Here is a 14,283-nt window from a genome sequence, read left to right as displayed (position 1 = left end):
GAGTCCTTCTTGGAGAGGTCTCATGTGAAGTCTGGCATGTGGGACTATTGAGATACATGATGCCACCATACCCAAAAGCCATTGCAATGTTCTGGCTGTGATATAATGATCTGTTTAAAACTGTTGACATAATGATACTATGTTATTAATTCTGTCTGGATTTGGGTAGGACAGTGCTGAATGTGTGTTGAGCATGGCTCCTAGAAGAGTTAGGGTTTGTTGAGTATTGTGGTTGCATAGGTTTCGACTGCTTACTTTTATTAACTAGTCATCGAGATATTAAAACACATGCATGTTGTATCTTCGAAGATGAGATGCTACTACTGCTAGATATTTTGTGAATACCCTGGGTGAGGTGGCAATCCCAAAGGGAAGAACTTTGAATTGATAATGGCTGCCCTGAAACTGAAACCGGAGATACTCTGTGTGCAGGATGAAAGGGTATGTGAAAATGTCCAGGGTGGTCATGAAATCTCCCTTTTGTAGCAATGGAAGAATTTCCTGAAGTAGGACCTTAATGAAGTGTTCAGATATAATGTATAGATTTAGTGGTCTAAGATAGAGAAGGGGCGTGAAGACCCATCTTTTTTGGAGCTAAGGAAGTATAGCAAGTATACCCCTGTTCCTTGAAATTGTATTTGAACTGGTTCTACTGCTCCTTTTTGTAACAGAGCTGTTATTTCCTGTTGAAGGAGAATTTGATGTGGTATTGAGTGTATTTTGCAAGCTGGGATATTTGGGGTGTTTTACGTAGTTCCAGACAACAGCCATGTTGGATAATATCCAACATCCATCGAACTGTTGTAATTGAGTTCCAGACTGGCAGAAAGTCATGAAGACGACCCAGACATGTGTTAAGTGGTTGGGGAATTGTAAGGAAGTCATTGTTAATGTTGGAGGTGCGGGTATTATTTCCTGGACCTCTTCCCTAAACTTGTTTCCTCTATAGGAACCTCTATAAAATGGTTTTGTACTAGAGGTTTGTACCTGATTTTTATATACTGCCCCAGTGTTAGAGGAGTCGGATCTTGCTCCTTGCTTATAGCTAAGCCTCCAAAAGGACCCACGATATGTGGTTGTTTGCAAAGCCCCAATAGATTTTGCGACTTATGTGTCCTTTTTCATTATTTCTAGGGCTGCGTCCTCCTCAAGTCCGAAAAGGTGGTCTCTCAAATCGAAGACTGCCTGCTGTACATCTGATTTAAATCCTGAGATACGAAGCCATGCGTGTCCACGCAATAAGATGCTAGTATGTATCTTCCTAGCAGCGGTATCGGCTGCGTCTACGGCATATTTTATGGAGTTATCAGTTTACCTTCATTTACAATTTCCTCTCCTTTTTTAGTGTTCCTCTGGGAGGTATTGGAGGAGCCCCTCCAATTCATTGCAATGGGCCCTATCTTATCCAGCTGTATATTAGCTCTGTGCCAATGATTGGATGCTTGGGCAGCTACCCGTTTTCCAGAAGCATCTATTAATTTAGATTCCTTGTCTGGAGGTGGCACCTCTCCTGATGTTTGGGAGTTGGCCCTTTCCTTGCATTAGACATGACTAGGGAGTCTGGTGTTAACGGACCTCTAATGTAAATAGGATCTGATGGTGCAGCCTTATATTTTTTGTCAATACGTGGTGTTATAACTCTCGTAATGACAGAGTCTTTAAACATGTCCTCTATGTGGAGTATCATACCTTTTAAAAGTGGTAGGTATTGTGGCCCCCTTTGAGTGTTAGATAGGGTTTCAAAAAGAAAGTCCACTTCTATTGTATCTTTATGAAAGGGAACCTGATAGTAAGCTGCTGCCCTTGCCATGAGATCTTGATACACAGAAGCGTCATCAGGTGGTGATGTCTGTGCGGGATAGAGATCAGGGTCTGTATCCCCTTGAGGATCTGCATTATAATCATCCCAGGCATCCCCTGGATGCATGTCTTGTGATATATCCCATTCATCATCTATGGGTGAGTAAAGAGATGTGTTACCAGACTCAGATGGTGTTGGTGAGTGAGGTGGTGGAGTGGTTGGTGGTGAGCAAAGGGCTTGTTGCACCATCCTTTTTCTTTTGAGGTTGCAGAGAAGCACCTAAAATCTTCTGGAATTTTCATGGTTTCTTTGAAGAATGGGTTTTTGTAGGCTGAAGAACGATTTTCTTAACTCCAGGTTGAATCTGAAGTGTTTCTTTGCTTTGGGTGGAGTCTTTTCTGCATTACACTGAAAATTGGCTCCACTGGAGTCTTCGATCAGAAAGTAAAACACTTCGGTGGAGGGAGTTCGACTTAGGTGGAGCTGCTGTCAGATCCGAAATATCCAGTTTTTGTTTCGGTGCCAATACCAATGGGCAAGACGTTGTAAGGGCAAATGTGCAAGGAGGTGGTGGCCCCTGCTGTAGGCCAAATTTTCAGAGCAGAGCCAAGGGAGGGACTTGCGATTTGTTCTTTCGGTGCACACCATGAACTGGCAGACTATGAGCAGTTTTTTGGGTCGAGACAGATTTGGGCTTTGGATCAGGGGTAGCAGTACTCACTGTCTGATGCTTTTGTGCTGGCAGAAGGGTGGCTGAGTCCAGATCAGATTGAGACTCAATCTGAATAATGAATAGAGAAGGATTCCTTTTGTGCCGCTGAAGCTTCCTCGTCTTCGTCCTGTTGCCGACCAAAGATGTCCGGAACATCGTCTGCTTGCCTGAGCTGCATTTCTTGGCATCAAGCACGTCGATAAGAAAGATTTGCAGGCTTAAACAGGTGTCTTCTCGATGATCTGGTGAGAGGCATAGGTTGCAAACCGAGTGTTGGTCGGTATGGGTGTACTCAGAATGACACTTTGGACAGAAGCACAACAGAGTACTTTCAATCAGCAAGTCATTCTGCAAAGGACGCTGAAAAGGAGAAAGGCAGCCCGCCGGGCGTGGCCCATTGGCCTCGAGAGTGAGCAAAAGACCCGCTACGCAGAAGGGTGAGCTCTCGGTCGCAATGAACTACGCAATCGAGATAATACCTTCAAGTGGAGATCTATAGGAGAACCATTAGGATGTTCGAATAAGTTTCAAAGCGGGGCGCAAGAGATTACATCTGGCTCGTCGGCAGAAAAAACACAATCTGAAGATGGTGTCGATGGCCATGCGCAGTATTACCAAGAGGAGGAGTCACACAACCTCGTGACTCGAAGAAAACTTCTTGGAACAAAAAACAACTTGTAATCATCGGAGCCCAACACTAGATGGCGGGCTTGTGCACAGCATGTGTATTTCCAGCACACATGCATATAACAGACAGTTTTGAGTTCTAGTAGGTTTATGCTTCCCCACATCTCGTCCTTGCATCCAGTCCCAGTGGCAGAAAAGAATTATCTGAAGATGGCTACCACGTAGAGGATTCTAGGAGCTGCGTCTGAAGTCATCAAGGTGGGACCTATTGCCAAATGGTTGACAAAGGCAACATTATAAAGAGGACTCAAAAAAAGGCAAAGGACAGCATTCCCCCCCCAACCACTAGATGGCAGAATAATGCGCAGCATGAGAATCCAGAAATGATTAATGCTGCAAACCCTCTGTCTCGCTACTTCATATTAGAACCATTGGAATCCCCATCTCCCTACAGCCTCAAAACCATGCATCTCTCATGCACCCACTTCATTAGCTAAATGAAGTGTGAGGAGCTGGATGTCTCCATATCACAAGAGCCCAGTACCAGAAATGGTGACCCTCAGTGGAATGGCCTTAACAGTAACAATCCTACCATACACCTCCACTAAACCAGACTTAGCCTTGCACACTCCCCTGCATTTGAAGCACCAGATTTGGCAGTGGTGCCTTCTGCCACCTCGCTCCTAAAGTCTGAAAGGACCCCCCACTGCACAGCAGAGCCTCCTATTCAGTTCTTGAATTACGCAAGAAACTGAAGACCTGGCTCTTCACCTAACCCTGACCCTGTTTTAACCCGTACAACTCCTGATTCAGTGCAAGGATACCCTCTAGGGCGAGTTGTGAAATTATACAAATGCACATAAACAGTCAGGCTCTCACCAGTTCTCTCTGAAGTGGTTCCTCAATCCTACCTCCTCCTCCTCAATCTATTACCACCTTCATTTACAACACTGCTCACACATCAGAAAAATAAGAAACTCAAGGTTCTCCTCTTGCCAATGCAGGGAGTTGGGACATACTCACTAGTTTTTGTACTTGACAAAGAATTCCTCTGCCTCCACGTACATGCCATTGGGAAGCTGCAAGAGAGGAACATAGCAAGAGTGGTCAGGCAGGCAGGAAAAGACCAAGTAGAACAGCGAATCCTACACAACTCCAAATATTTGGTGTTGGACATGTATAAGTTAGCTACATGGATTACTAGCATTGGAAATACAATAGGCCTATCATTTCTTTGAGGTGGAGCTATTAGCATTGTAAACAGCAATGTCTTTTACTTGTGTTATGGAGTCTATGTACATGGTGTGTAGTGGAGTTATGTACGTTGGATTAGTTCTGGAAAAGCGTGGAGTGGATTTCTGCAGTGTAATTATGTGGCATGGTGTGCTGTGGAATTATGTGGATAGTAATTATGTAGTAATAACTGTACTGGAATTATGTGGAGCGGCATTGTGTGTTGTGTAATTATGCAGACTGGTATTTTGCGTTGTGGAAGTGGTACGCAGTGGAGTTTAATTATGTTGTGTGTGTAGGAAGCTGGCTCTGTACATACTATACAAAAGTAAGGTATAGTGTGCACAGAGTCCAGTGGATCCCCGAAGGCCTACAGAGGTTAGTAGATAATACCTTACTCTCTATTTGAGGTAGTGTGGGTGAGCGGTATGGCTTTACCAAAGGGTAAGGTTAGGCATTTATTGTACACACTCAGGGAAGAATTGATTTCACATACTCAAAGACTGAACTCTGACCAATTGTTTTATATAAAAATGTCATTGTTATATTTTATATTTATAACCAAGCCAGACTTGGTGCATGTAAGTAGAAATAGTACTTTTCTGCTAATACAGCTGAATACAGTTGAATGTAGTTACACGTAGGTCAAATGTTCAGAAACAGTTGGAATTACTTTACAGTTACTTTGCAGTTACTTTGCAATTACTTTGCGATTACTTTTTAGATTACTTTTTCTACTCAGTGTGATATGCCTAGATATCACACTGAGACAATTCATAAATAAAAGGTCAGTCAGTCAGTTTTTGTAAACAAACTATTACTAAGTTCTCATACAATTTTCCAACTCCAAACTTGGAACTTTTTTTCACAGAAAATCACTCAATGCAATCCTATGAGAGGAAATGAAGTTATCGGGTTAATGTTAAGTACTTTGTTTGTGGGAGTTGGGTTTCTGGGGTTAGAGCCAGGGTTCCCCCAGGGTCAAGGATGCACTCAAAGAGGACCCTCAGTGGCACCAGGGCAGAGTGCGGAGGACCAATTTTATCCAATGAGGGATAGGGGGCCTCTGGTTGGTGGCTGCTCACCGGCACGCCACTTGGATGTGGGAGCAAACCTCCTAGAGTTTACCTTAGGGCAAAAGGGGATCCAAGATAGTACACAAAGTGCATCCACAGCGGCATTGGGGCGGCTGGGTGCAGGGTGCTGATTTGGCATTGGGTGCCCTGTTTTCAATGTGAGTTGCGGTTTTGGTTGCAGGCGCAGTCCAGGAAGGCATACAGAAGGAACCAACATCAAGGCAGTTAAGTTGGAGGCCTCGGGAACGTAGGTGCACCTCAGGTCCTTTCTCCAGGGCACAGGGCGGCTGGATGCAGGGGTGTCTTTTGACGTCCAATTTCACCTTAACGAGCCACTCGCGGCTGGGGGGCTGAATCTCCATACAGAGGCTGCAAGCAACAAAGGGGAGCCATGGAGGGGTCAACCCATGGTGGGCTCGAACTCTGGATTTCTGGGGGACCTCGCTGGGACCGGTGAGCCACTCGGACCGTAGGAGAGTGGTGCAGTGGTGCTTCCAGGCATCGGGTTTCTTTCTCCTCAGTGGAGTCTTGCTTTGGAGATTCTTTTGAACACAGCTGCTGTTCACAGGAGATCCGGTCTTTGTAGAAGGTAGTCAGTCCTCCCAGGGTTCTGGAGGTCGCTGGCTGCAGGCCAAGGCGACATTTGGCGCAGGATCTCTGGAGCCTGCAGACCAGTAGGCCTAATACCAGGTCAGTTCTCTGCAGTCTCCTTTGCTGGGCGGCTTCTTTCGTCCTTCGTAGGTTCGGGAATCTGCCTTCTTGGATCAGGGCTGTCCCTCGAACACTGTATTTAGGGGGCATTTTAGGGGCCTTGTGGTCAGTAGCCAATGAGCTATTGGCCTTAGGGTGACTACACCCATGGTGTGCTCACCCCACGTGGGGGAGTGGGCACAATCCCTAATCCTGATTGGAGAGTGCCTGCCATCTGCAAGATGGCGGGCACTGAAGAGTGGGCTTCACCTCCCCTCCCCCACCTGAGGGGTGGGGTTGGCAGAGGTGGGCACACCTGGGTTGTGCTAATTTTCCCCACCTCTCTTCCCACCGAAAAGGAGGGAAGACAGGAAGGGGACCTACTCCTGATAGCAGGAGAGGCTGGGAGTCGCGTAACCAAGGCGGCAAGGCCTTTAAAGCTCCCCTGCCACAGATGGGTCCTCCTAACCTAGGGAAGGTGTGACCACCTCCGCCCAGGAAAGGCTTTGTTTCTGCGCTCATGGAGCGTAGGCTCCCACCCCATGGGTCCAGAAACATGTTTCAGGGTGGCAGTCCGGTGTGTACCAGTCAGGGATCCCACCAGAGGCTGGTCGCTTTTCAGGGGGCATGTCTAAGATGCTCCCCTAGTGCATTTTTCATTGAATCTCACACTGGCATCAGTGTGGGTTTAATGTGCATAGAAGTTTGATACCAAACTTCTAGGTTTTCAGTAAAGCCATTATGGTGCTGCGGAGTTCATAATGACAAACTACCAGCACCATATATTCTTAATGGCTACACTGCTCTTCTAACGTCTGGATAGGCATATCTGCAGCCTTCAAAACTATGGGGAAACATGCAGCCTTTTATATGAACTGAGAAACGTGATGAAATGGAATAAAGGAGTATTAATATGGATTTTTAAGGATTAAAAATGGATTATCAAACTAGCAACGAAGTCTGTTGAATACTTTCCACATTGGTTGTGCGACAGGCGAATGGAGTGTTTGATTTACAGGGGAGCAGTAGTATGCAACACTTAGCAAATACAATACATTGGAATGAATAGGCTTTCAGTAAATTGCAGGTAAGTTACTTTTTACGTTACTTTTCTAACTCAGTGCTGGATACGTAGATTCAGCACTGGGACATTTTCTGGAAACAGGTAAGTAAACACGTTTTGGTTATTTGTGCGATTTTTAAAGAAAATGTTTAGGTTTCAAAACTCCACACTTCAAAAATTTGGGAGAAAAAGTGTCAATGTTATCCTACGGGAGAAAAACAGGTTAACGGTTCACAGGTCAGTAAACGTCTGTGGGAGTTAAGGTTCTGGGGTTAGACTCAGGGGTCCCCCAGGATCAGTGATGCACTGTTGTTGCACCCTCAGCGGCACTAGGGTGGCCCGGTGAAGAGTGTTGAGGCCAAATGTTATCCAATGCGGGATAGGGGTCGTCCGGTTGGTGGCTGCTGGCAAGCAGGACATTGGGTTGTGGGAGCAAAGCTCCTAGGGTTAAGGTCAGGGCAAATGGGGAACCAAAGTAGCACAAAAGGTGCACTCTTCGTGGCACTAGGGCGACCGGGTGCAGACTGCTGTTTCCATGTCGGGTGCCCTGTTTTCTATGGAGAACCTCCGGTTTGGAAAAGCACTGCAGGCCCGGAGATGAAGGACTTCTGGGAGTGACCACCACTTGGAGAGTTAAGTTGGGAAGTTAAGGGTTGTCTAGGCACTGTCGGTTTGGGCACACAAGGCCGTGAGGTGCCGGGTGCAGGGGTGCCTTTTGGGGTCAGATCTTCTTACCAGCTCCTGGTCGCGGTTGGGGGAGCCTTCTGGCCTTTTGGATTTAGGCTGCAGGTGTCGCCTGCATGCTTGAGGCAGGTCAGGGGTCGCGGGATCTCGGGTCAGGATCGTCGGGGTGACCTCCTCGTGGTGTTTTTCCACTCGAGCTCGGGCAAGGTTCGGCAGGTGCAGAGTGGGCTGGATTTGCGGTCTCTGGCTGGCACCAGAAGCTGCAGTTTAAACACGTCCGATGTTCACGGGTGAAACAGTCTGGGAAGTGAAGGCAGGCAGGTCCTCCGGGGTTTGTGAGGTTGCTGGCTGCTGGACACGCCGGGATTTCGCAGGAGCAGGTTGGAGGGGAGCCAGGCCTGTAGGGCTGGGGCCAAGTCAGCGGGCGTCATCCTCTTGTTAGCTCTGCATGGCTCTTCGTCCTTCTTTTCTTTTTGTAGGTAGGCTGGATCTGAGGAAGGAAGATTCAGGGTGCACCCTAAATACTAAATTTAGGGGCGTTACAGGTAGGTAAAGGGCAGGGACCAATGGGTCCCTTCCCTGGGGTGGGCACACCCCCTATTCTGCCACTCTCCAGTGGGAGGGGGTCAGGAGCCTGTCTCTGGTTGGCGGGGTCTCAAGGTTGTGCTTCACCTCACCTCCCCCACCTGAGGGGTGGAGTTGGCAGAGGTGGGCACACCTCTCTTCCTCACTTGTTTTCCCCCGACGGTTCTCCCGCCCAAAGTGAGGGGGAGAACTAGTGGGGACAAGTTGCTGAAAGCAGCAAATGGTCTGGAGAAGCTCACAAAGGAGGCATGCTTTTGAAGCTTCTCCTTCGTGAACCCTGCCCATCCTGGGGGAGGAGGCTTGGCAACTCGTCCCAGGATGAGCATTGTTTCAGTCCCCCGAGAGCAGCAGCTCTCGACCCAGGGGTCCAGAAACATGTCGGGTGGTGGCAGCCTAGGCAGCCACTCAGTCATGTCACTAGAAGTTGGATGAGTTTCAAGGGGCATCTCTACGATGCCCTCTATTGTGCATTTTGCATTAAATCCCACACTGGCATCAGTGTGGGTTTAATGTGCTGAGAAGTTTGATACCAAACTTCTCAGTCTTTGGAGTTCATAATGACAAACTCCCAGCACCATATTCTCCTAATGGCAGCACTGCACGTAGTACCCAGGAATGGACTTGGGCACTGTAGGGGTACAGGGCTCATGCACATGTACCCTCACCACTGTCATAGGAGGTGACTGATGTATGCCAGGGCAGTGGTTTGTGGGCATGGCACACAGGGATGTGTGCCATGTCGACTTTTCACTTTTTTCTGCACCAAGGTGTGAGAAAGTGTCATCTTTCTTGCATGGTATGCCCCCACTTTTTGCTGAATTGCTGAATGTACTTTGTTGGAGTGTGCCCTGGGCTCCTGCCAATCAGGTGCCCAGGGCCTATGTTCCTTCCCTAAAAACTGTGCTGAAACCTAAAACCCAAATTGGCAAACCCTGGCCACATGTCAGCCCATGGTAAATGGTACCCCAGGTACCCAGGGCCTTGTGACCAGGGAAGGCCCCTAAGGGCTGCAGCACTTATTGTGCCACCCTTAGAGGCCCTGTACCCTGACACCCACACACTGCCCTTGCAGGCTGAGTGTCTGGATATAGAACAAAACAGAGTTGACATGGCACACATCCCTGTGTACCATGCCACCAACATACACTGCCCTGGCATACATCAGCCACCCCTCTAGCTGGGTGCCCTATGCCAGTGGTGTGGGTACAGGAGCATGAGCCCTGTGCCCCTACAGTACCCAGGTCCATTCCTGGGCACTGTAAGTGCAGTGCTGCCATTTAAGAGTATATGGTGCTGGGAGATCGTCAACATGAACTCCACAGCACCATGATGGCTCCACTGAAGTCTAAGAAGTTTGGAATCAAACTTCTCAGCACATTAAACCCGCACTGATGCCAGTGCAGGATTTAATGTACAATGCACAACAGAGGGCATCTTGGAGATGCCCCCTGAACCTAACCTACAATCCACGTCTTGTCTGAGGGGCTCCCTAGGCTGCCACACAGCAAACATGTTGCTGGACCCCTGGGTAGAGAGCCATCCACTCTCCTGGGCCTGCAACAATGCACATCCTGGGCGAGGTGCTAGGTCTCCTCCCCCAGGATGGGCAGGGGAAGCTTCAAAGGCATGCTGCCTCTGTGAGCTTCTCCAGGCCACTTGCTGTACTCAGCAACTGGCCCCTACTGGTTCTAAAGCCCCACTCTGGCGGGAAGACTGGCCGGAAACCCCAAGGAAGGACAGGGGGTGTGCCAGCCTCTGCCAACCCCACACCTCAGGTGGGGGAGCTGAGGTGAAGCACATCTCCGGGCTCTCGCCATCTTGAAGATGGGGAGCCCTGCCCAATCAGGACTAGGCCACTGCCCCCCTGCCACAGGAGAGGGGCAGGATAGGGGGTGTACCCACCCCAGGGCAGGAACCCAGTGGTCCCTGCCCTATACTACCTGTAACGCCCCTAAATTTAGTATTTAGAGGCACCCTGAACCTTCCTTCCGTAGATCCAGATTCCGAAACAGCAGAGAAGATCAAGAAGAAAGGAGACCTGCCGTGCAGCTGCTAACAAGAGGAAGACACCAACTGCTTTGGCCCCAGCCCTACCAGCCTGTCGACCCTCAAACCTGCTGTTGCTAAATCCCGGCATATCCCGTGGCCAGCAACCTCACAAACCCCGGAGGACCTGGCTACCTTGTGACTCTGAGCATCTAGGACTCCCACGAGCAGTGCCACTGCTCAAAGCAAGTATTTGACCCCTGGCATCAGCCAGGAACCGCGAACCCTGCACACTCTGCACCCCCCAAGCCTGGCCTGTGCTGAAGTAGACAAAGACCACAAGGACGTCCCCCCAGCGACTGACCCCGAATCCGGCACCCAAGGACCCACCTTGACGCTCCTGACGCCTGCAGCCTCAGAACCAGGGGACCCCCCCCCCCCCAACCGTAATCAACAGAGGGTAAGATTTCCCGACATCAATAGGCACCCCTGCACCCAGCGCCCTGCGGCCCCCTGTGCCCAACTCCTGGGTACCAACCTATGCTCCAAATTACCTCTCGAAGTGGTTGTCGCACCTGAAGAATCTTCGTCCCCGAGCTTGCAGCCTTTGTTCGTTCTTGAGCTTCTCCATTGCATTCCATTGAGCGCCCGACAGGTTCAAAAGTACGCTGCACCCAGCTGCCCGAGTGGCCCTGGCAGTGCAACTTCTACTCTAACCTACTTCCCCATTTGCCCTGAGCAAGTGAGCAGGAGCCCAGCTCCCACAGCCGCGTGACCTGCTAGCCAGCAGCCACCAACCACTGGCCCCCTGCCTCCCATAGGATAACATTGGGCCTACCTCACTCTGCACCCGGCTGCCCCTGTGCCGCTGAGGGTGTAACAACTGTACTTATCTGACCTTAGGAGACCCCTGAGTCTATGCCCAGAACCTTAACCCTGCCAGTCGAGTACTTACCCAAAAGCCGATCACTCACTTTTCTTCCATAGGGTAACACTTGAAAATTCTTTTAAGTGTGGAGTTTCTAAACTTTAAAATATTCACCTAAAACCAACCGAGTAACGAAATCAAAAATACTCACCTGCTATTAGGAGAGATCTCAGTGCTGGATCTTGGTGCCCAGCACTGACCCTGAAAAGTAATTACAACCATACTTACTGCCAACTCAATTTTCTCCCATAGGAAACCATTGACTGTTTTTCTGTGAAATTTCTTCTTCAAAAATCGCACCAACTGTGAAAACGTAATTACTTACCTGTTTTAGATTGTAGTAAGGACTCCCTTAATACGTACATACATTGTTAAGTTAGCATAACCACGTCAGAAGTTAGAAAGCCATCTTGCTGCTTTTGCACACGACACTGCGTTCACATGTTATTGCTTAAACGAACTGCTGACTCGAGTTTTGCCTCACACGAGAGCAATCTGTTGTTACCATCCCGAGCTCTGCGAAGCGACCTTGGTCTGCACACGATGTGACAAACAGTCTGAGTTGTTAGACAATGCATGTTTTCCACTCTAGGTTGATCGACCCACTATTTAGTCATAACACACGAGCAGCTGCACATACCTGAAAGTTGGTGCTTTTAATATCACGGACATCATGTTTATTATTCAGACCGAAGACGAGCCTTCCTGCGAGAAGACTCCTGATGCTCCTGTGATGTGATTTCACTAAGCTGATCTTTGAGGTATGGTGTCCCCTATTCAAGCCTAAAAGACCTTCTGTTAGACTAATAATAATATTAGCTTCTTAGTAAAGGGAAAGTGGTAGTATCCACTGTCATTATAACATGATCACCCCTTTTATATTCTATGGAATTGTAACTATGTTGATGGTTTTGATTTTAATCATTTGTCTGCTTGTATTAGCCAAAGTACTGCATATTAGGACACGTGGTCTATAAAAATAAACTCTTTATTTTCACCGTGTCTCTGTTGATTCTTGTTGTGGACTGATGTGAGAATAATATACGAACAGGTATTTCCGATTCCCACCATTCCTGAGTATGTACTGAGTCGCGTGTTCTGGGTTGTCTTTTCATTGGGACCGCCGAGCTAAATCTCGGATAACGAATGGGACACTTATGCTAGCCGGATACTGGGTTCTGGGTTCTGAGGTGAGTTTCTGGTACACCACAACTCACTGAGGTCCTGGGGTTCTACGCATAGTTCTGTGTATAAGCAGAATCCCTGCAACATGGCGCACCTAACGTTTGGTCTATGAGTTGAAACGCCTTAGTAGTGCTCGCGTTTGTCCACAACACCCTCATTCTTGTTTCCGGATAACAAGTCTGACGGATTTAAAACCTACCTAGGTCTATTGATATAGGTTCTTTCAAGCTTGATAATTAAAAAGGTTATTGAACCCTTGTGCTACTGATAGTTTCAAGTGTGTGTTGTCCTAATGTCGGTGGAGATTGCGGCGCACAGCCGTGCGGCTGTGAAACGTCATTTGACGCAGTATGGGGTACCGGACACTGGTATGAATGTCATCTTTGTAGTGGGAGCCGATGCGGCTCATCCCTATGAGTTGTTCTACTCTTGGGTGACGATTCCAGCTGTGGGGGATGATGACACCTTTCATTCTTACACTGCCGCTGCAGTGCCGGCGAACTATACGCCGTATAGGACACAGGAAATACCAATATCTGGTTGGTAGCACCATATTTGGTTTAATGGCGCCCTTCCCCATGTGGTTATACCGCCGAGAATTGGCCCTTTATCAATTGCAGGGGCCACTTGGCCGGTACTAGCCGGATTTACGCCTCATCCCCGTTACCTCACGGTGACGGTGGCTGAGTTGCGTGTACTACACACTGCCCTCATTACGGTATATAGGGCGTTAGTGCAGTATGTGTCGTGCAATATGCAGGCGGGGGCACCTGCTGTTGCGGGACAGCCTACTGATCATCACGCGGTGGTCATTAGTCCTGTTATGGTTGATTCTGTTATGGGCAAGCGCCCCCAAACTAGGGATGATTTCCCCTTTTGGCTTGCTGAAAAATTTGACCAAATAGAAGCGGTTTACCCGAATACTACTCCTGTGGAGAAACACAGGATCTTCACCATTAGTTTGCCTAAAGACTTGGTCCCCCACATTGATGATTGTGTAAATTGGGGCAAGGTCTTTGCTGCGACGTACGCGCAGTGCTTTGGCACTCCGTCTATGTTGCAGCTGCCCTCCGTTATCAAAAGAGTTCAAGAGAACCATGGTGCGGAGTCTGCGATAGAGTTAGGGATGCGGCTCCTCGGGCAATTTGACCTGGTGGCTACCATGATAATTGGTAACCTGAAGGGTGATGCTTTGCATTTCCAGGTTCGTAATGAACTGAAACGAGTTGCTGAGGAGGACAAACCGCAGGAGTTTGCGAAAATAATCGCAGAGGCATATCGGGATTTGGGTCGTAGCTCTTTAGGAGTTAAGCCTGTAATAAAGAATCCCGATCTAAAACAGCAGGGTAAGGCAGAAACGTCTGGTAAGGACGAACGGCCCTTTTTTCCTAAACAAAAATGGCAGGTTAAACAACAGGGAAAGCAGCAGCAACAGAAACAGGGCTCTCGGCCTGCCTCTCCCGCACAGTCTAGTAGTGAACGCACTTATGATCTGCGCGATCGTGCTGCTATAAAGTCTCCTGATAGATTTCAGGTTTCTGAACAGCGCTCTCCTCGTTCTTCACAGGAAACATCGGCTACACAGTCCGGTGGCGGAGGCGGTGGCAAAGGTCGGGGTGCTCCACAACAGCGTGACCAGCCCCGACAGACTGAGGGTAAAGGCAAGCAGGACGAATTTGCACGACAAAGACCCCCGTTTCAGAAGAAGAAAGT

The 14,283-nt window shown here is 48.6% G+C and overlaps 1 protein-coding gene across 3 annotated transcripts in view; it reads right to left on the bottom strand.

Moving 5' to 3' along the window:
* LOC146871825 (ATP-dependent chromatin remodeler CHD8-like) overlaps positions 1–14,283 on the bottom strand; it is a 3,469,548-nt gene that overhangs the window by 2,066,015 nt on the left and 1,389,250 nt on the right. For all 3 annotated transcript variants that reach the window (XM_085651762.1, XM_085651758.1, XM_085651757.1), the window contains one exon: positions 4,164–4,219. In XM_085651762.1, the coding sequence (XP_085507888.1) occupies positions 4,164–4,219 (56 nt within the window). The remainder of the gene's footprint in view (positions 1–4,163; positions 4,220–14,283) is intronic.

The sequence above is a fragment of the Triturus cristatus genome, chromosome 1_1 (assembly GCF_964204655.1).
Source record: "Triturus cristatus chromosome 1_1, aTriCri1.1, whole genome shotgun sequence".
Classification (NCBI taxonomy): domain Eukaryota; kingdom Metazoa; phylum Chordata; class Amphibia; order Caudata; family Salamandridae; genus Triturus; species Triturus cristatus.
This window is presented reverse-complemented; position numbering and strand designations above follow the sequence as displayed.